This window comes from Gopherus evgoodei, chromosome 6, assembly GCF_007399415.2.
Source record: "Gopherus evgoodei ecotype Sinaloan lineage chromosome 6, rGopEvg1_v1.p, whole genome shotgun sequence".
Taxonomy (NCBI): domain Eukaryota; kingdom Metazoa; phylum Chordata; order Testudines; family Testudinidae; genus Gopherus; species Gopherus evgoodei.
Window position 1 is genome coordinate 51,329,379 of NC_044327.1, and position 21,317 is coordinate 51,350,695.

Below are 21,317 nucleotides of genomic sequence, written 5' to 3' on the forward strand. Positions count from 1 at the left end.
ACAGCATCCAGAAACTGCTCCTTCCTTTTTTGATAAAGTTTTGTCCTGAGGTTTTGGTTTATCAGCTGAGTGAATAAGAAAAAATTGGGGCATTACAATGGAACTTGAATAAGTTTGTGCTTTAAAATGGGACATTTTCTGTTTCCATACTGCCTTGGATTTGTAATTGGTATCTTCCCTAAAATAGAAACTGAGCCCAAAGCAGCGTGTGTGTGAGGCCTGGGTCAGCAGCTAACCTCTTAGAGCCCAGCCGCAGCGATTGGCAGATGTTGCTGTCAGTCAGTGGCAGGAGCCGAGTGTATCTAAGGGCAGTTGGAGGGTGGAGCTCAAGGGAAGAGGGCAAAGGAGAGGAGCTGCAGGTGCTGGAGCTGTGACTCCGGCGAAGCCGGAGCAGTGATGCAGGCACCACCCCTCGTGCTGAGCAGAAACGAGATTTTGCGCTAGGGTGAGTTTTTTCCATTGAGATTCTGGTTCACTTTTTAATCCTTTTAGACCCCAGAGGCAGCGCCAGGGCCAGCCTGGAGCATGAGCCCAAGCGGCTGGCAGGGGCTGGTGCTGTTCCCGAGCGGGGCAGGGACTGTGACCGCTCTGCCTTGCCCCGGCCTGTGTGCGCTTCCAAGCGCGGCGGGGTCCTTACGAAACGAGTCTGCGCCCGGGGGCAGGTTGGGGCGCGCCCGCACGCGCTCCGGCCTGGCCCCGCTCCAGACGCAGCTCGGACTTTCCCGAGACTTTTCGCTGCGCCGCAGGTGACCCCGCGCTCTCCCCTCTCCCCACTAGCCCCGAGGCGCTCGGACCGGGCCGGCGGCAGCGGAGAAGAAGCGAGCGGACAGGGAGCTGGCAGGCGCCTTCCGTGCAGAGCCGGTGCCCGGGCGGTGAGATGCTGGCGCGGGCTGGGGCCCTAGGGAAGGAGTCTGCCTACGCCCCTCGCGTACCTTAGCCGAGGACTCGCCCCTCCGAGAAGCGCGTGGCCCGTCCTAGCCTGGGCTCCGGCGGCAGGATGGTGGATGTGTTCAGCGGGCGGCCCCTGCTCACGCGGGACGGGCGCGCCGTGGATCCCGAGGAGGTTTTGCAGAACAAGATCGTGGGCTTGTACTTCTCGGCCGGCTGGTGCTCCCCGTGCCGGGACTTCACCCCCGTCCTGTGCGACTTCTACAGCGAGCTGCTGGAAGGCGCCCGCCCGCCGGCCCCGTTCGAGGTCGTCTTCATCTCGTCCGACCGCAGCCCCGAGGAGATGGCCGAGTACATGCACGACATGCACGGGGACTGGCTGGCGCTGCCCTTCCACGACCCCTACAAGCAGTGAGTGCTGGGGGGGCGGGGAGCAGCAGCTTGTCACCCGCAGGCTGGGAGCCCCCTGCCCTGGGGGAGCTACGCGATCCGGGGGTGGGATGGCCAGGATCACAGCCGTTGCTATTCCCTAGACCAGGTGCTTCGGGCTGGGTTTAAATCCAAGCTAGAACGTGCCAAGTTTGCCCCCAGCCTCTCGAGTTCCACTGGCTGAACGTGTATGTGCCTCTAGTGCCCAAAGCACCTAGACCCCGCCACAGTCTGGTGGGGCCCCGGCTGCAGAACTCCAGAGCTGGCACCTGGGTCCCGCTGGATCCCAGCCAGCCTTGGGCCCCCAATTCAAGAGTGAAAATCTAGAAGAACTGTCCCTGAAACCTGTCCCTGTTCTGACTTGCACCAATGAACCCCTGACCATACTGCACCATGGCACCACAGCACCAGATCCAATACCTAGACCCTGCTGGATCAGGCCAGTGTTTGCTTTTGGCCTCCAGTTCTTCCACATAAATAGAGAAGAGTAGATGCTCCAGCACTCCCATTGTACCAGGACCCGTGAAGAAGAGCTCCATGTAGCTAGAAAGCTTGTCTCTCTCATCTACCGAAGTTGCTCCAATAAAAGGTCACCCACCTTGTTTCTAGGAAAAAAATAACCTTTTGCCATGATGAAAACTGGTAAACATATCAGAGGGAAAAGTTGGAATGGTGTGCTTTACAGGGTTGTAAACTAATTGTGTCAAAGGAGGAAAGTGACAGTAGGTATGACTGTAACCAGCTCAGTTTAAACAAACAAAAATTTCCCATGAAAAATAATCCATTGGAAATGTATCTGTCTTTGCTATCCCAATTTGTAGCAATTTTCCACCTAGTGAAACTGGGGGTGCACTAACCTGTTTAGTTACAAGGAAAGGAAATTCAGAAAAATCGGTGTTATTTTTAAGGAAGTCTTTGGTAACATTTTGTAATGTTTGCTGGAGTGTGGCAGTGATCTTTTATAGTTAGCTTGCAAGTCTGATGATGTTGCTTTGTTTAGTTGGCTTACTTCTGTCATGACAGGGTGCATTGATTTAAATCAAAGCAATTTAAATAATCAATTTTAAACAGGATTTAAATCAGAAAGCAGGAAAACTTGTTTTAAATACTCAATTTTAACTGTGTTTTGCATTTGTACTTTTGTAGTTATTTTCCTAAAGAAACGCTGGTAACCATTAAAACATATTATTTAAACTGAATATAATATTTATGCTAAATTTGGTCCTCCTTTTTGGTAGCCAGGAGGATACACTACATCTATACACATTTATTTAAGCAATAGTATAGCTTAATTTATTTTTATTCAGGTTAATAATTTTTATATTTTTATTATGTCATAAAATGGTGAATGATGCATTTCTTATTAGATTAATTTTTTACTTTTGATTTGTGTTAAGATCTATTTGGGTGGAAATTCAAATTCAATTAATGCACAAAAATAAGCATTTAAAATTTTTGATTAAATAAAACTACTTTAAAAATGCTGGATACATTTTTAAAAGTTTATCAACATGTTTTACATTTAAAAGTAACTGATTTAGTAAACAAAGGAAATATTATCTGCAGTTAATTAATTGACCTAATTGTTTCAAGTCACCATTTCCATCAAGATTCTAGAACTAATACTTCTTGCCTCTCACATGGCTAATTAAAATATATGGAGAGATACCTATCTCATGGAATTGGAAGGGACCCTGAAAGGTCATTGAGTCTAGTTTCCTGCCTTCACTAGCAGGACCAAGTACTGATTTTGCCCCAGATCCCAAAGTGGCCCCCTCAAGGATTGAACTCACAACCCTGCATTTAGTAAACCACTGAGCTATTCCTCCCCCCACTAAGGTCTTTCTTTTTAAAAGTGCCTGAGAGCTTTAATGTTTCTGTATTAAAGCTAGCAATACCACAAGACACCACACTTAGAAGGTTTTAAGTATAACAAGTAATTGAAATTGAAGTGAATTCTGAGAGCTGAAATCATGTAGAGTATTACGCCAATGATATATTTTAACTGTTAACACAGTTTTTAAAAACAAAAATGACAGGTTAGCTCTGTTAGGACTTCTAGAGAAAGATTTCTTTAAATTTTAATACTCTATCTAATCCTGACTCTCACATACTGAATAGACAGGCAGGTTGGATGGTGAACCTGCAAGACGGCAGGGAACAGTCAATGGCAAAACTCTTTGTGGGTTTTGCTCTGAGTAGGTCTAATGGACGTAGTGCCTAAAACTATGTTGACAGCTAGTGGATTGTGTCTATAAAGGCTCCCAACATTGTGAACAATGAGTAGCAATAATGGGATGGGTATATAAAAGAAAACATCCCTTCTATATGTTGGGATTCCCTCTGAGACCTTTTCCACTTGGCTTATCTGAAACACCTCATCCAGTTCTGGGAAAATACTTGATCCAGTTCTCTGGAATCCAAAAACTAGGTTTGAACCTGGCCTCGTCTCTGAGGCCATGTCTACATCTAAAATTTTGCAGCGCTGGTTGTTACAGCTGTATTAGTACAGCTGTATAGGGCCAGCGCTGCAGAGTGGCCACACTTACAGCAACCAGCGCTGCAAGTGGTGTTAGATGTGGCCACACTGCAGCGCTGTTGGGCGGCTTCAAGGGGGGTTCCGGGACGAGAGAGCAAACCGGCAAAGGAAACCAGCTTCGCCGCGGTTTGCTCTCTCGGTCCCGGAGCCAGCCAGCAAACCGCAGGGAAGGAGCCCTGCTTGCTCGGGGTTCCGGGACCGAGAGAGCAAACCGGGAACGCCGCGGTTTGCTCTCTCGGTCCCGGAGCCAGCCAGCAAACCGCAGGGAAGGAGACCTGCTTGCTCGGGGTTCCGGGACCGAGAGAGCAAACCGGGAACGCCGCGGTTTGCTCTCTCGGTCCCGGAGCCACCCAGCAAACCGCAGGGAAGGAGACCTGCTTGCTCGGGGTTCCGGGACCGAGAGAGCAAACCGGGAACGCCGCGGTTTGCTCTCTCGGTCCCGGAGCCACCCAGCAAACCGCAGGGAAGGAGACCTGCTTGCTCGGGGTTCTGGGACCGAGAGAGCAAACCGGGAAAGGAAACCAGCTTCGCCGCGGTTTGCTCTCTCGGTCCCGGAACCCCGAGCAAGCAGGTCTCCTTCCCTGCGGTTTGCTGGGTGGCTCCGGGAATGCGAGAGCAAACCGCGGCGAAGCTGGTCTCCTTTCCCGGTTTGCTCTCTCGGTCCCGGAACCCCGAGCAAGCAGGTCTCCTTCCCTGCGGTTTGCTGGGTGGCTCCGGGACCGAGAGAGCAAACCGGGAAAGGAAACCAGCTTGATTACCAGAGGCTTCCTCCTTCCACGGAGGTCAAGAAAAGCGCTGGTAACTGTCTACATTGGATTACCAGCGCTGGATCACCAGCGCTGGATCCTCTACACCCGAGACAAAACGGGAGTACGGCCAGCGCTGCAAACAGGGAGTTGCAGCGCTGGTGGTGCCCTGCAGATGTGTACACCTTCAAAGTTGCAGCGCTGTAACTCCCTCACCAGCGCTGCAACTTTCTGATGTAGACAAGCCCTGAGGCTTTTTATTTGGCATTTCATAAAGCTACACCTGAGGTGATCAGGCTCAGGTGAAGGGGGGTGTGTGTAAATCAGAATAGACGCATTGTGGAACAGATTTAACACATGCTTTACAGGCTTTATGATTGGCTTACTAATTTTGTGAGCCAATCTCCATATAGATCATGAGCTATCCATGTGCTACAAAGTGTGATAGAAAGCAAAGCAAAGCTGCAAGCTTACCACACAGTACTCCTCTTCTTAATATTTCTTTATGTACCAGCTACATATTATTTATGAAGCCACTTGTGAATTCATGCTTTGTCCATTGTTAACCCCTGTTTCCTTCTGTTTTCTTTCATTGTTCATGCAAGGCCTACCACCATAGAAAACACAGTTGTTGTGCAGTAGCTGCACTAAGACCTTGGAACAGGATTTCCTCTTCACCTTTTTCTCCATGGGATAGCAGTGAATTCTTTTCTCCTTTTCCTCATTTACTTTCTCAGAGCAGAAGGGGAGGGGTAATGTTACTATTCTATGAATGCAATATCAAAACTGACCTGGTAGATGATTTGTGGCATTCCAATAGCATAGTGGCTTATAGAGAAGCCAAGGGTCACTGTAAGCAGAGTGAAGCAAAAGTCTATTGAAATTAATTGAATGATTTGAACTTTAGGCAGAAATTTGCTAGAATAGAATTCATACAAAGAAAGTTCCACTCTTGATTAAACATAGAATACCTGAATTGTTGGTGAATAGTAGTTCGATGGTCTACTCTGTGTGCATAAATAGATGATCTTATTTGCATAGCTAGGCTATATTTAGAGGGGACAGTGTCCTTCTTTTCTCTCTTTTTGTCAGAGAATTCCTCCAGGAATAGTGTTTATTGGCTTTGTATTGCTGCTGCTGGGTGCACCTTATGATGCTGGTGGAACGGGATAGAAACGAACAGGAGGAAGATGAAGCAAATAGAAGAAAAGGAAGGGATTAGCACGGGGTCAGCAACCTACGGCATGTGAGCCCACTTTTACTGGCACGTTGCTGCCTTGGCCACCGGCCCCGCTCAGCCTGCTGCCATCCTGGGTGAACGGAACTCCTGGCCGGCAGTGGGCTAAGCGGGGCTAGCAGCCAGGACCCCGGCTGGCAGGAGCCGGTGGCCAGAGCCACAGACTGGCGACGGGCCAAGCAACTCAGCCCGCTGCCGATCTGGGGTTCTGGCCACTGGCTCCACTCAGCCTGCTGCCAACTTGGGATACCAGCCATTGGCCCTGCTCACCTCGCTGCTGGTCGGGGTTCCAGCCGCCCGGCCTCCTGCTAGCCGGGTTCCGGGCCTCTGGCCCTGCTCAGCCCTCCCGCTGGCCTAGGGTACCAGCAGCCAGCCCAGGGCTCTGCTTCTGGCCTGGGCCCAGTGCTCTGCAGCCCTTATTAAAAAATTACACTTCAGTTAGCTTGAAAATTTTGTATATAAGCAAAGTAGTTGTACTTACGTGCCTGTGCTTAATTTGTGTTTTCACAAAGGGCATCTTGCACCCCCAGAGAGTGTATGCACATCAGGTTAAGAACCACTACACTAAACTGATAAGATCTGCATTTTAATTTAATTTTAAATGAAGCTTCTTAAACATTTTTAAAACCTTGTTTAGTTTACATGCAACAATAGTTTAGTTATATAATATAGACTTGTAGAGCAAGACCATCTAAAAACGTTAAAATGTGTTACTGGCACGCGAAACCTTAAATTAGAGTGAATAAATGAAGACTTGGTGCAGCACTTCTGAAAGGTTGCCGACCCCTGCATTAGCAGATAGGAGGGGGTACAAGCAGGCAGTCTAGGAACAGCAAATTAGGCTGTTTTTGCATTGTGATCATACAGGCAGACTGCTGTGCCTATGCTATGTCCCCTCAGACTTCATGTGGGTGCAGCAGCGCACCCATCTGGATCAGAGTGCAGGATTGAGGCCTTAATATGCAATAGTTACGTTTCCTGCTCCACTTGCCAGCAGGCCTGAAACCCCTGTAAAAGAAGCGTATTCTGCCCCTAGAGAGATGGAGCAGTTTGTATTGCTTTCTGGCAATTCCCTCTAGCTAAATGGCAGGCCAGCTTGGACTGACTCCGTATTCAGTCCAACTTAATTGGAGTGAGGCCTTTGGAGTGGGGAGAGTAGGATTCCAAAAGATCCCTGAAAAAAGGAAGGTGGAAGGTAGTCCAAAGACACAGAAAATGGTAGAAGGTGTAAAACTAGCGATGTATTTATACTAAGCTCCTCACTGTGGTCTGAGGTGTATGGGCCTGGGAAGAGAGAACGGCAGGTATAAGCATGTATGAATGAGGCAATAAATACACATGAGAGGGAAGAAGGGGAAGAGGGGGCTTTGTTTACTTTTAAGAAAATGATTGAGTTAAAAGCTGAAGACAACTGAGAAATAAAACTTCTCCAGGCCTTCCTTGCAATTTTAGAGTCCAGCCCCCAATGGACAAAATTAGACTCCTAACTTGTGATACTCTTCAAGCTATGTCTGAAATGTTTAATAATGTAGACAATTCTTAAATTGGTTAGAAATACGCAATAAATTGTATGAATACACAGGAGCTGTGCATTATTCTATTTACCACTGCTAATAAAGGTTAGCAAGACTGCCACCGTTTACAAGTTTAACTGTCTTTTGAGTAACAAGTCCTACCCTCCCAGATGGAGAGAAATACATCCTATAATTCCCTGTTATGAATTATAGTATATAGCATGCTATCTCTTCCATTAACTTTGTGCTCCCCATGAGTGCACTAGCTATATATTTTAGAAGAACTGAAAAATAACTAATGGCTGTGAAGTCCTTTCGGCTCTTAGGTGAATTAAACTGAGTTCATTTTTCATTATTGTTCTCTTTAATCAGAGGTATCTGCTGAAGCCTTTGGTATAATGGATGAAACATTAGGAAACACAAAGACAGATAGTTGAGTAAAACACCTTATGCAGTAAAAGCATTTTTTGTAATGAACCATTGTCAGAAATAGCTACAGCCAGTTGAGTAAAATGTGCTGTCATCCTACAGTCTGGTCAAGTGCAGATGCCATAAGTTTGCACAGATGTTGTAGTGCTTGGAAACATTGAACAAGCAGAGCATTTTATCTTACTAGCAGTTGAATGCCCATGTTTGTCGCAGGGGGTGAGGCAGTTGGGCCAAGTAATCCACCATCTGTGCAGTCTCCCTTATATGACCAGTGACGTTGTGTGCAAATTAGGTGTACAGTCAAGTTTGTGATTGGTTGTGTTACCTGTGATATCACACTGATATTCTAGTTTGGGGTAGACATCCAAATCTGTCCCAACCATCCTTTCTGTGAAGGTTGAAAATCTTACTATATCTTCCTTATTCACCTCCCCAACTTGAGTTGGAGACCCCAATATCTAGAACTGGGGTGTGCAAACTACAGCCCGCGGGCCGTGTCCGGGCCATCAGACCTTTTAATCTGGCCCTCGAGTGCCCTCCAGAGCTCCGCATGGCTCCCAGAAGCAGCAGCATGTGCCCCCTCTGGCTCCTCGGCATAGGAGCAGCCAGGGGACTCAAGGGCCGGCTTTGCAGCTCCCATTGGCCGGCAGCTGCTGCCAATGGAAGCTGCAGGGGTGGGGCCTGCGGGTGGGGCAGTGTGTAGAGCCACCTGGCCACGCCTCCGCATAGGAGCCAGAGGGGGGACATGCCGTTGCTTCCAGGAGCTGCTTGAGGTAAGTGCGACCTGGAACCTGCATCCCTGCCCTCCTCCCATGCCCCAACCCCCTGCCCTAGCCCTGATCCCCCTCCTGCCCTCTGAACCCGTCGGTCCCAGCCCGGAGCACCCTCCTGCACCCCAAATCCCCCAGCCTCACCCCAGAGCCCACGGCCCCAGCTGGAATCCTCATCCCCTGCCCTAGCCTGGAGCCCCCTTCTGCTCTCCAAACCCCTCAGCCTCAGTCTGGAGCCCCCTCTCCGCCCCTTTCCCCCCAACCCCTGCAGCACCCAGATCCCCCTCCTGTACCCTGAATCCCTCATTTATGGCCCCACCCTGGAACCCGTACTCCAGCTCAGAGCCTGTACCCCCTCCCACACCCTGACCCTCTGCCTCAGCCCAGAGCCCCCTCCCAGATTCCAACCCCCCTCTGTTCCATCCCTAGTCCACAGCCCCCTCCTGTACCCCAAACACCTCATCCCTGGCTCCATACCGGAGCGTTCACCCCCTCTCACATCCCAACCTCTTGCCCCAGCCTGGAGCCCCTTCTTGCACCCTGAACTCATCATTTCTGTTACCACCCCAGAGCCTTCACCCCCTCCTGCGCCACAACCCCCAATTTTGTGAGCATTCATGGCTTGCCATACAATTTCCATACCCAGATGTGTCCCTCAGGCCAAGAAGTTTGCCCACCCCGATCTAGAAGGTGATCACATCTATTCCTCTATGCAATACACTGTAAATATCTAGGTCACAGACTTAAAAGTGTCCTGTCATCAAATCATGCTAGCATATTACTTTGTTTTTAATTGTATTTATATGTTTATTTTTACCAAGGAGAGAAGAGAGTTGACATCTGTGGTATGTGTTGCATTTTCATTTCGGGCCAGAGATTAGAAATGTGTGGTTATGATAAATAAGCCTGTCCAGCAGACTGAAGGTGGGCAGGTGGCTGGCAGAAATATTTGTTCCTGGATTGTGCAAAGTGGCATTTCACAGGCATATAGTTGTCTAAGTGATGGTACCCTCTGTGAGGATATCTTGAGTATTGCGTCCTATTCACTTAACTGTTCATTGTCATAACATTAAATGCTTAGACATGTTTTTAGCTGTGATGTTCCATAGTTATACATAGGTTCCAATTTTACTGTTAACTAGCAACCCTGACGTAAATCAAGGTAATGCAGTCTTTTGGCTTAGTTTTTGTGATTTAAAATTATGGGGCTGTTGAGGAGCTTTGGAGTGCCACAGTGTCTGTGTCATCTTCTGTCTTTGCTCGGTGGAGCTTAGGATATCTGCAGGCTCCCCACCTTTGTCCGTGTCTCTTTCTACAAAGCAGAACCATCCCTTACTCTAGCAGCTCTGCAGAGCTGCATGTTCCACAGAGTAAGTGGCTTCCTGCACTGCTCTGCAGTTTGTCTCTTCTCCACCTCTCCTTGCCTTGATGCTGGCTTGGCTCTACCCTACCCACAACAACTATTGGCTCCTGGGTAACTCAGCTCCCTCCCTCGTAGGCAGCTTGTTACTCCTTTAAAGAAAACAAAGCAGGGGACCTTCAGGTGCCAGTAGCAGCAAAGAGCTGAGCCAGCACTGATTGTATTGAGGGAAAGAGGGAACCAACATTCATTGCATTGAGGACGGAACTAGCATGGGGATGTTCAGCCTCAGTTGGATTGGGAGGCAGCCTTAATCACTGTGGCTGTCTGTCCTTCACACCAGAAAATAGCCACACACAACTCCAGTTTTATTCCTGGAGTTTGATGACACCTGTGTGAGAATGCATATATTTATAGGGACCTCTTCATTTGCTGTGTCTCTGAATATTAGAAATGTAGATTTTCTGTTGTTTTGTTAAAAGGATACTGTAATAACTAGATTTCAGTTTCCTCAGATTTGGTCAGCTGGCCATCAATCTGTATCTTTTTATCACTTAAATTCCTGTGTAAACTGAGAAACTCTTTCACTTTGGGTTAATGTAAGGTACTTTTAAAAGTACAGCCTTTCCTTATGACGAAGGATTATGAAATTTATTTCAATGAGGAATTTAAAGTCTCATTAATTCAAATTCCTGTGTGAGGAGAAATGGAGTACCCATCATTGTATAATGCTAATTGTACTATACCTTGGAGAAGGAAAACTCCTGAGGTGAGAGTCTCATCCCTGTTCCAGCCACTTCACACATAGTAAAAAGGCCAGAGCAGCATAACGGGTCCTAAGAATTACTGGTATGGTTAAGGGAGAATTCCCCTGGTGCAGTTGCACTATGGGAGAAGGCTGCCTTCTGAGGATCCTCTTGTAAGCCAAAGGCATGCTGGGGTGAGACTGGAGCAAGCAGTGCTTATGGAGGCTCCAGGCAGTACTGCAGCCCATATGGAAGTCCAAGGGAGACTGCTGTAACTTAGATTAGATCCTCCAGGGCTACAGAGTAGCCCAGAATCTTGAGGGTGCACAGAGGGCTAAAAGCTTTCCCTATGTTGCAAGTTCTCTGTCTGCACCTCTAAGAGTTGCAGCACAGAATCTCACCCCTTGTGTGTGTGTTTTCAGTTTGTATTGCATAGACCACTCCTTTAAAAATTGTTGATGGCTTGCTGAAATGTTTCTAACAGCGTGTTTAACTTTGTGTTTTGTTTCCAGTGATTTGAAGAAGAAATACAATATAACGGCCATCCCCAAACTGGTGATTGTGAAACAAACTGGAGAAGTCATTACTGACAAGGGAAGGAAACAGATCAGAGAAAGAGGGCTAAGCTGCTTCCAAAACTGGCTTGAGGGGGCAGATGTCTTTCAAAATTTTTCTAACTGAACAAAAATTGGGAGATACAAGCAAGACAGTTAGACAAGGCTTGTGGGGGAACTTGCAGAGTTCCCAAACTATAACTTCTTTGTTTAGAACAGAGGGCATTATTGATTAGGAGCCATTACATTTTAGGCCAAACTATAGAAAGCAGAATATGCCAATAGGCTAACATAGTTCAGAACAAATGCACTTTACCATTTTATTCATGTTGTCTTGTTTGCTGCACAAGAACACCAAAGCATTTGTAATAATATTCAAGAGTTGTGTATTGTAGGGATCTTTCAGACAGATAGAAGGGCAGTCCTGTGAAATCTATGCAAATGTTTTATTTTTGCAGATGTGTACAAGTAAAATAAAACCCATATTTTTCTCAACAAGAAGATTTTTCTGGCGATTAGCACATAATTTATATTGATAAAACTGAAGTATACTTGCTTTAATAAAGTACTATTTATGCATTGCATGATTTCAGATGTCTCCTTTGATATGTTACACGTAAATGACATGGCTCTTAAATGGGGTGCACTGTTTGCCCATGCATAAGAAGTCTCTTTTTGTCTATTGCTGGGGTGGTTTTTTTGTATACTTTATAGTCTCTGTCTCTGTTTTCTTATCTCCAGTTTTTTTCCCCCAATACCATAGTGTGAGTCAACATCTCCAGTTCACATTCAGGCTTCCTAAAAAATATCAGTGTTTTGTGTGTGTGTTTGCAATGGGGGAGGGGAGTGGCGGGAAGGAGGAGAAAGGTAGGGGATATATAGGTGTAGTCGCCATGTTAAACAAAGATGCTAAGCAGGCTGGTGTCTAGTATTTAGAACACGAAACTATGGGTCTGATTTTTCTTATGTACATCATATAAACTTTTCACTTCAGCAAAGTTACATACAGCAGAGTCCATGCAGAACTGGTAGGAGAGGAGAATTTGTCCTTTAGGCCTTATGAGCCTGATAAAGAAAATAAAACCCAGGCCCCGGAGCCAGGTCTTAATTAAGCTAATAATTAAATCAAGGCCATAGGCCTCAATCATACTAACATATAAAAAGTAAGAAAATAATTATTACTAACACACCTGAGGCTAACTGTCTGATTTTATTATACACAAACCATAAATAATGCTGCTAAAAAGGGGTTAGAACTGACGTAAAGTCCCTTAAATAACCAGTCCATCACTGCTGAAATATACTAACAGCCTCTAGTTCATTATAGTTCATTAAGTTGCTCGTGTAAGCATAAAACTCATGATAATTTGGCCAAAGGAACAAACAATATGTATTTTTGGACACAAGATCCTCAAAAAGCTTAGCGACACGTAACAGCTTAACTGCAAGTAAGGGAAAACCGAGGTGTCAATGTCCTGACAATTACGAGAACTTTCCATGAGGAAGTAGAAAAGAACAGGCTTGCAATTTTTAGCTCACTTATGATATATAAAAATATTAATAGCAATTGTTTTCAGAAGATGTCATGTATTAGCCAAATAAGGTAATGACGGATGTATAAGCTCATATGATAATTTGCGATTTTAAGCTTTATAAGCACAGGTATCAATGCTGTAAGGCAGAGCGATTTACCCCTCGCTAGGGGATTTGTCGTCTCTCCGTGTGTACACATGTATCTCTGATTAATCAATAAAGAAGAGCCTCAGGCTGTTTGATCAACTCAACACGGTGGTGGTCATTTCCACGACAATTTTGGTGCGTTGGCCGGGAACCCACGAGAGGGCTTCTCCTGGATCGGAGGACCGCAGGCAGTTTCCTTCCAACCCCAGGGCCCAATTAAAAGGTAAGAGACCTTTTGAAATCTCTAATGGGGCTTGGCAGAGGACTGGTCTGTAGGCTCCGGTTTGGGGTAAGTCACAAGCTGGGTTCGAAGTTTTAGCCATCAGACAGGCCTGACGCCCTTCCTCTGAGGTTTCCAGGTTATATAAGTCTTAAAGGTATGAAGTCTTTCCAAGGCTCCTAAGGTACCGCCGGCAGCCCACGGACCTCACTCCTTTCGGTCCGGAGAGTCCTGATCTACTCCTGGGCTGGTACGCCCTGGGAGTTGATCGGGGGTCCCCTTCCTACTAGGTTTGGTGGGGATCCGGGTTCTGAGGTTTCTCGCCTTGACAGCTGTGTCAAGAACGTGCCTGTGTGTGTGAGGGCCAAGTGGCCAGCGTGAGTGACAGCTGTGGGAAGACGCCCCGAGGCTCCTGCGAAGCGAAAGCTCGTGACCGGGAGTGTCTCGAAAGCAAGCCCCACAGCTGAGCTTGGAGAGATTGTGAAGCTTCCCAGCTGGCAGGCCTTGGTAAGTGGCTAGCCTGTTGGGTGTGTGTGTGTTTCCCTGTCCCTTTTCCCTTCCTTTCCATGATCTATGACCCTGTGACCGCTCCTCGAGCACTGTCCTCCCAGGACCGCAGGGTCCCTTTCTCTGTCCACCGGAGCCATAAGCTCCCTTCCCTTCTCGGAGAGGAGGGAAGCCCCCAGGAAACCGTACCGCTGGGTCCATAGCTTCAGAGGCATTGTTGGCTTAAAAGCTGGTGCTCTGGGCTGACGACAGGTGTACGGGGACCGCGGGTTCTCCGGAGGGAAACCCGTCCCATCCTTTACCTCCTTCCTTGTAGGTACCTGCTGTATTGCAGGTCAGCGAAAGCCTACTCCTATTTCCCCTGCCCAGGGCAGGTAGAGAGGCCATTGGTGTTAGAGCCGTGGCAATCCTGATCAGCGTTCCCTTGTGTGAGTGGCTTGAGTGAAAGAGGGCTGAAGTGAAAATGGGGTCTGGTCAATCTAAAGGGATTTCTATCCCACCAAAAGGCACTCGTGCTGCTTATATGTATGTGCACCGTGGCCCGTCGACATGTAAATATTTGCAGAAATGGAACTGATATACCAGAGATGACCCGAAATTGCAATTTCCCGTAGAGGGCAGTTTCGATCTTGACAGGATCATGCACCTCCAGGGTGCCCTTCTTGCCAATTCTGTAGGACAGGGACAGTTCGATGCTTATTTTGAATGGCACGATGAAATGGGTAAAAGACGTCAGGAATCCCAAGTGAGGGGTCTAAAAGATACCCAAGAGAAATTAAAAACTCAACTTAAAGAAGCACGGGAAAAATTGAATAGTGCTCAAAATATGCCCAACCCCCCTTTAATAGACGTGGTTCCCCTCTGCCCATCCAAAACGTGCCCAAAACCGACTGCCCCGAAAAAACCGATGCCTTCACCGTCTTCTGATGAACTAATCGAATTGTTCTCAGAATATCGGCAATGGCCAGATAATCTTGCTCCTAGTCCTCCTCCATATAATCCGTATGTTCAAGATGATTCCCCAATCACGAATTCCACAACAGGATCTGGAAACGGAGGAAGCCTTCATGGCTCTGCCTCCTCATCTCCCCCGGGTTCTAGCAGACCAACACCTCCTATGACCCCTCCAAGTGAATCCACGTCTCAGTCGGCTCTGTCATCAGAGTTGAAAGACGCTTTTTGTGCGTTAACAACAGCTATAGAGCTGTTGATGACCCAGTGGCAACTTGTGGCAAGGGACGAAAACGTAAATTGGGAGGAGGAAGATATTAATTGGGAAGAGGTGTCTCCAAACTCCCCGCTGTGACGGTTGTCAGGTACTATATCCGAAATGAAGCAGCTCATGACATCACCAAAGTATAAACCCATTCTAGAAAATTCCTCTCCCGACCGTGATATTGTAGCCCTTCGCACTCGCAGTAGGACTTTACTGCGTAAGGTTGCACAGATTAAAGCCCCACCCGAGACCGTTACCACCTTCCCCCTTCGTCAGTTGCCAGGCCCAGCAGGGTTAGTGACAGTACATGCCCCCTGGTCACCTGGTGATCTTTACAACCTTATTGAAAAGTTTCCAAAAATCAGGGAAAATCCTGTTAAATTCCAAGAACAATTGGGTATGATAGTCAGGAGCTATAACCCCTCACATGCTGATATGCACCAACTGTTATCAGCTATTGTGCCCAAAGAAACCCTCACCCGCCTCTATGCAAGGGAAAATTGGCCAGATGACGCCGGAAATATAACTGAGGCTGAATTTAACCAAAGAAGAAATGACTTAGTTAACGAGGTTCTCTCCGTATGCCCAAAGAAAATGGACTGGGCAAAAATAAACGCCTGTAAGCAAAATAAGGGAGAAAATCCGGCCGACTTTATGGAGCGTATTAAGCAAGTGTTTGAAAGGTATTCAGGGATTGAAGATGCGGAAAATGCAGCTACGCAGGCAATAGTGGCTGACTTTGTGCAAGGACTCTTGCCAAAGGTGGGAGAATAGTTAAGGATTAATATAGTAGATTGGGAAGGCAGAAATTTAGAAGGAATTTTGGTAGCGGCACAACATTTTTACTGTCAGTTAGAAAGAAAAAAGGATGAAACAGAGTCTAAGCTTATGGCCTTACAAATCCAGACTATGCAAGATTCCGCTGAGAAAGGGCCCAGGCAGAGACCAAAACAGGCAGTAACTAAAGCCCAACCCTATACTGGGAATAACCCCCTGACTAACCCTAGCCCCACGGCCTGCTTCTTATGTGGGCAAGAAGGACATTGGAAAGCCAATTGCCCTCGTCTGGGAAAAGTCCAGTGCAGATATTGCAAAAAGGAGGGACACCTTATTAAAGACTGCCCCACGCGACCCTCTAGACAGTACCCAAAGCAGGAGGGATTGCCTTTTCCGGCTCCGCCGCCCCCGGCCCTTAATTATTAGGAGTGCCAGGAGACCAGTAACGTCGTCGTTGCCCCCCTTATTCATGTGGATCAGGCTGGTCCAACAGTTTCTTGTCTAATAAATGGTGTCCCTACCCCCTGCTTGGTTGATACAGGAGCTTCTAGATCTACCCTAAGGGCACAAGACTTCTCCACTGTGCCCCTTTCTTCCGAGGTTGTGACTGCCGTGGGGGTAGGAAATACTCCCATTCCACACCCTGTGTCATCCCCCTTATCTATATCTATTGGTCCTCTTTCTGCTAACCATGCCTTCCTCCTCAGTCCGTGTTCCCCTGTCAATCTTCTAGGTAAGGACTTATTGTGCAAACTCAATTGCACTATCTTTTGTTCCCCGGATGGGGTCTTTTTAGAGGTCCCAGATCTGGCTCACAATGAGGTTCTAGGCCTCCTACAAACTGATCAAGCCCCAGATCGGGAGTCTAAACCCAGTCTTTCTTTGTTGCAACAGGAACTACTGGCGAAGGTATCCCCTTCACTGTGGGCTGAACATGCAAACCAAGTAAGACGCATTTGTTCTGCTCAACCTGTTAAAATTCGCCTAAATCCAAGCAAACCTCTTCCTAGAGTCCGGCAGTATCCCCTCTCCCAGCAAGCTGAGTAGGGAATTCACCCGGTACTCTCTGCCCTGCTCAAACAAGGAGTCATAGTACCGACAGTGAGTGAATGTAACTCTCCCATTCTACCTGTGCGAAAACCCGGGAAAAATACCTGGCGATTCATACAGGATTTGCGTGCCATTAATGCTGCTGTCCTCCCGACTTTTCCAGTAGTTCCCAATCCTGCTACTATTCTTTCTTGTATACCTCCAACCGCCCAGTATTTTTCTATAATTGATTTGTGTTCTGCTTTCTTTTCTATCCCCATTCATACAGATAGCCAGTTCCTTTTTGCTTTTACTTATCAGGGTGCTCAGTACACTTGGACCAGACTACCCCAAGGCTATACTGAATCCCCTACTATCTTTTCTCAAATCTTAAAAAAGGATCTGGACGATATCCTATTTCCAGAAGGGTCCGTCCTAATCCAGTATGTCGATCTGTTGCTTGCGTCCGACTCCCTGGAAGCTTCAAAAACGAATACGTTAGTTTTACTCCAAGCCCTAGCCCAAAAGGGCCATAAGGCTTCAAGAGAAAAGTTACAACTCTGTCTCCCCATGGTTCACTATCTGGGCCATGATATTTCCGCGGGTAAACGTGCCTTATCCTCTTCGCGGGTACAGGCAATTCAACAAATTCCTAGGCCGATCACAAAAAAGCAGCTCAGAGGATTTCTGGGAATGGCAGGCTATTGTAGGCAATGGATCCTGGGTTACGCGTCTCTTGTGCGACCCTTGCAAGATTTAACCCTCAATAAAGTCACTGACCCTATCCCATGGCCTGTAGAAGCAGAAGAAGCATTCCAGCAAATTAAAATTGCTTTAGCTAAAGCCCCCGCTCTAGGCTTACCCAATTATAAAAAACCTTTCACCCTCTTCTGTCATGAAAAGGAGGGTTCAGCCCAGGGTGTTCTTACTCAAACCCATGGAGAGAAAAACAGACCCATAGCTTATTTCAGTTCTTCATTGGATCCGGTGGCAGCTGGGTTACCCCCTTGTCTTCGGTCTGTTGCGGCAGCTGCAATGTTAGTTGAAGCTTCCGCCTCTCTAGTTCTCGGCAGCCCTTTAACTGTTGCCGTCCCTCATGCTGTCACCGCTCTTCTAACCAAAAGTAAAACACAGCACCTCTCAAATTCCAGACTTACCAAGTACAAAATGCTACTTTTAAATGCAGCAAATGTTAACTTAACTAGATGCCCAGTGCTTAATCCTGCTTCCCTCTTGCCTACAGCAGATGATGGCGAACCCCATGATTGTTTGTCTGTAACCGCTGAGTTGTCTGTCCCTAGAGCTGATCTACAAGATGTTCCTCTACAGAACCCAGAGCTCATTTATTTTGTAGATGGTTCCTGCTTAAGAAATTCAGACGGCCAGTTGGTTGCTGGATACGCAATTTGTAATCAACAAAGCATTATAGAAGCATTTTCTCTTTCTTCTGTAAGGTCTGCACAAGTTGCAGAATTATTTGCCCTCACTAGGGCTTGCTGTTTAGCATCCGGAACTTCGGTTACTATTTATACTGATTCACGCTATGCCTTTGGAGTAGTGCATGATTATGGGCAGTTATGGAAATATAGAGGATTTCTTACTTTTACCGGAGCACCTATTAGCCTCGGCCCATATGTTAATGCTCTTTTATCTGCCTTACAATTACCCTCTGCCATTGCTGTGGTTAAATGTGCAGCCCATCAAAAGCCCCATGACGATGTTACTCGAGGAAATGCCCTGGTGGATGCCTCCGCCAGGCAGGCGGCCCTTTCCGGGTCTCCGGCTCCTACTGAAATATTTGCTCTTTGTATGTCCCAGCCCATCTCCTTAGTTGACTCTCTGCAGGACCTAGTACTTACACAGGAGTCAGCACCAGAGGATGAGAAGGACCGCTGGAGACAGTCCGGCTGTTCCAAACATCCGGATGATGCCTTGTGGTATGCACCAGAGGGCCGCCTGGTAGCACCCTTGGCCCTGCTTCCTCACCTTGCCCGGCTAGCACACGGGCTGGCTCATGTAAGCATGGAAGGAATGATTGCATCTGTACTTAAATATTGGGTATGCTCCAAAGTTCACAAGCATCGCCCAGCAGTACTGTCGAACGTGTCCTGTCTGTTTGGCATATAACAGTGGGCGATCTGTTTAAACAACCCAGGCAGCACATCCGCCGCCATGGGGACCATTTGTAAATATCCAAATAGACTTCATAAGTATGCCTAAATGCTGTTCGTATGAGTATGTACTTGTATGTGTATGCATGTACTCCGGGTGGGTGGAAGCATACCCGTGTGCAAAGGCAGACTCAACTACAGTAGCAAAAAAATTGCTCAGGGAATTTATTCCTCGCTTTGGACTCCCTGTCTCAATTAACAGTGACAGGGGAACCCATTTTACGGGTCAAATCACTCAACAAATCTGTAAGGCCTTCCGTATAGACCAGCGTTTACACTGTGCTCACCACCCTCAAAGTACCGGAGCAGTGGAACGGAAAAATGGGGACCTAAAAAACAAACTGGCAAAATTGTGCGCAGAAACAGGCCTCAAGTGGCCAGATGCACTCCCTCTGGCGTTAATGCAAATGAGAAACACTCCCATGCGCAAGCATGGATTATCTCCTCATGAGATTCTCATGGCTAGAGCAATGAGGATGCCAGTGTTCCCGCCTCTTTCCCTTAACTCCATAAATTTACAACTCTGTGACGAAAACGTGTTAGAATATTGCAAGGCACTAATTAGACATGTTAGATTTGTTCATTCACAGGTCCAGAGTGCCCTACCAGATCCAGCCGAGACTGCATGCCATCCCTTGGAGCCTGGTGACTGGGTTTGCTGTAAGGTGTTCCAGCGAAAGTCCGCTTTGGAGCCCAGCTGGAAGGGTCCGTTCCAGGTCTTGCCAACTACCCATACTGCAGTGAAGTGCCAAGGACTCCCAAATTGGGTACACGCGTCTCATTGTAAGAAGGTAGCACCTCCTTTGGATCCCGCCAGCGCCCCGTTCGTTCCACAGCCTCAGTCGGCAGCGCCAACAGGTGAACCCGAGCGGAAACCCAAGTACCACCTTCGAGGAGCTGTTCGAAAGGCTACTCCGTTGTCCTTCCCGTCTACACCGGAACCGGAAGTTGTGACCACTCCACGCTCTCCGTTGTGTGATGTAAAGACTTTTGCTGCTGGAAAAAGGGAAAAAGCGACTCCACGTTCTCCCTTATGTGGTGTGAAGACTTTTGCTGCGGGAAAAAAGAAAAAGACGAGAAAGCCTCAAGAAGCCTCCGAAATTAAGCCACTAAAGACTCTCACTGTCGAAGACGTAAAAAATTGGCCGTGGTATAAGAGGCGGTACATAGTGTGGTGGCAGGGAGGGAATTGTGGTAGGCAGGCATGGCAATGTGGGATAAACTGGATATTGGGATTTATTCCCAGTACAGGTGATTGCACCCTGGTCAGGTCCCCTGGCCATGCCAAACCATTCCAGAACTACTAGACGAATCCCATCCTTCCCCTGCTCCCTCCACGGCCTCCCCTTTAGTTAAGCCTCCCATAGTAACTCCATCCCTCAATATCTCAGAAAATCATACCCGTTCCGAGCCCCAATCTGACCCATATTTATCCAAAACCTCGACTGTTATACAATGGCCCAGACCCTCCTTTTCTGGTGATTTGTTCTCTTATTGCGCATCCAAGTTATTTTTCTCATTGCATAGCCATGTATACGAACGGTATGTTAAATGGGATGCGTTTGGTACGGTGTATCTCAGTTACCGTAATGTAACCCCTTATGTTACTTATACAGGAGAACTTTACCAAGCTGAGATTTATATAGACACATGGGACACTGACCATAATATAGATCTCGTGCTAGTCCCAGGCACTTGTTATCCATATAGTGAAAAGGGTTCAGAATGTTTTATAGTCACTTATGCCACACGAACTAATGTTACAGTTGAAAAGATATGCCTAACCACTGTAGGATTTCTTTGTTTCAAGGATCTCCCCCTCACTGCAAATATCACTTGTACTCTACTTCAATACACCCCTTCCCATTTGATTGACACTTCATTGGCCAAGGAGGGCATTCACGTTCAGAACCAACAATTATGGTATGAGCCTACAGAAAAAACTCACTTATCAGGATTTAAATGGACAATCCTAAATGCCACTTTAGGAACCATCCATTTCTCCCTTCCCCTCACTCACTTTCAAATCACCGCCACTTACTCTAACTGCTCTAAGGGCGCAGCCATACGCCTAATGGAACAACAAGCTCGACTTAAAAATAGCAGGAAAAGGAGAGGTATTGCTGATGTTTTTCTGCAAGGTGCTAACACTGCAGCCTCAGCTTGGACTATTTACAAAACACAGCAACATGAGGGTCATCTGGGACAATTAGACCAGGTCTCAGGGTTTATCTCTGGGGCTCAGATTACTGAGGAGAAGGCCGGAATAGGCGAACTCCATACTATCTCAACACTAAGCATTGTTACCCAGGACCTGCTTAAGCATATGGTCCATCAGGCTACTGTATCAGGAAAGGCATTGCCGTGGGATCAGGCGTGTTCAAAAATACAGGATTATCTCAATACCATCCTTTTCTCCATACGTAAGGACCTCGAACAGCAGCGCTGGCCCACTGCCCTTACTAATACATCTGGTGTACCCTCCGATTTGTGGCCATGGAGACA

The 21,317-nt window shown here is 47.2% G+C and overlaps 1 protein-coding gene across 2 annotated transcripts; it reads left to right on the top strand.

Annotated features, from left to right (window-relative positions):
- Positions 1-326: 326 nt before the first annotated feature.
- Positions 327-21,167, top strand: NXNL2 (nucleoredoxin like 2). Of its 2 annotated transcripts, none has more exons than XM_030567701.1 (3): positions 327-445; positions 778-1,299; positions 19,403-21,167. In XM_030567701.1, the coding sequence occupies exons 2-3, from the start codon at positions 998-1,000 to the stop codon at positions 19,554-19,556; spliced, it is 456 nt and encodes a 151-aa protein (XP_030423561.1). In that variant the 5' UTR covers positions 327-445; positions 778-997; the 3' UTR covers positions 19,557-21,167. The 2 variants fall into 2 exon arrangements, with proteins under 2 accessions (XP_030423561.1, XP_030423560.1); XM_030567700.1 differs by lacking the exon at positions 19,403-21,167 and adding an exon at positions 11,171-11,566.
- The last annotated feature ends 150 nt before the right edge of the window (positions 21,168-21,317 follow it).

Bases quoted from the DNA above. Each gene is read 5' to 3' on its own strand.
- NXNL2 (XM_030567700.1), top strand. From the start codon at position 998: ATGGTGGATGTGTTCAGCGGGCGGCCCCTGCTCACGCGGGACGGGCGC. The intron at 1,300-11,170 runs GTGAGTGCTGGG...TTTTGTTTCCAG, and splicing joins TTCCACGACCCCTACAAGCA to TGATTTGAAGAAGAAATACA.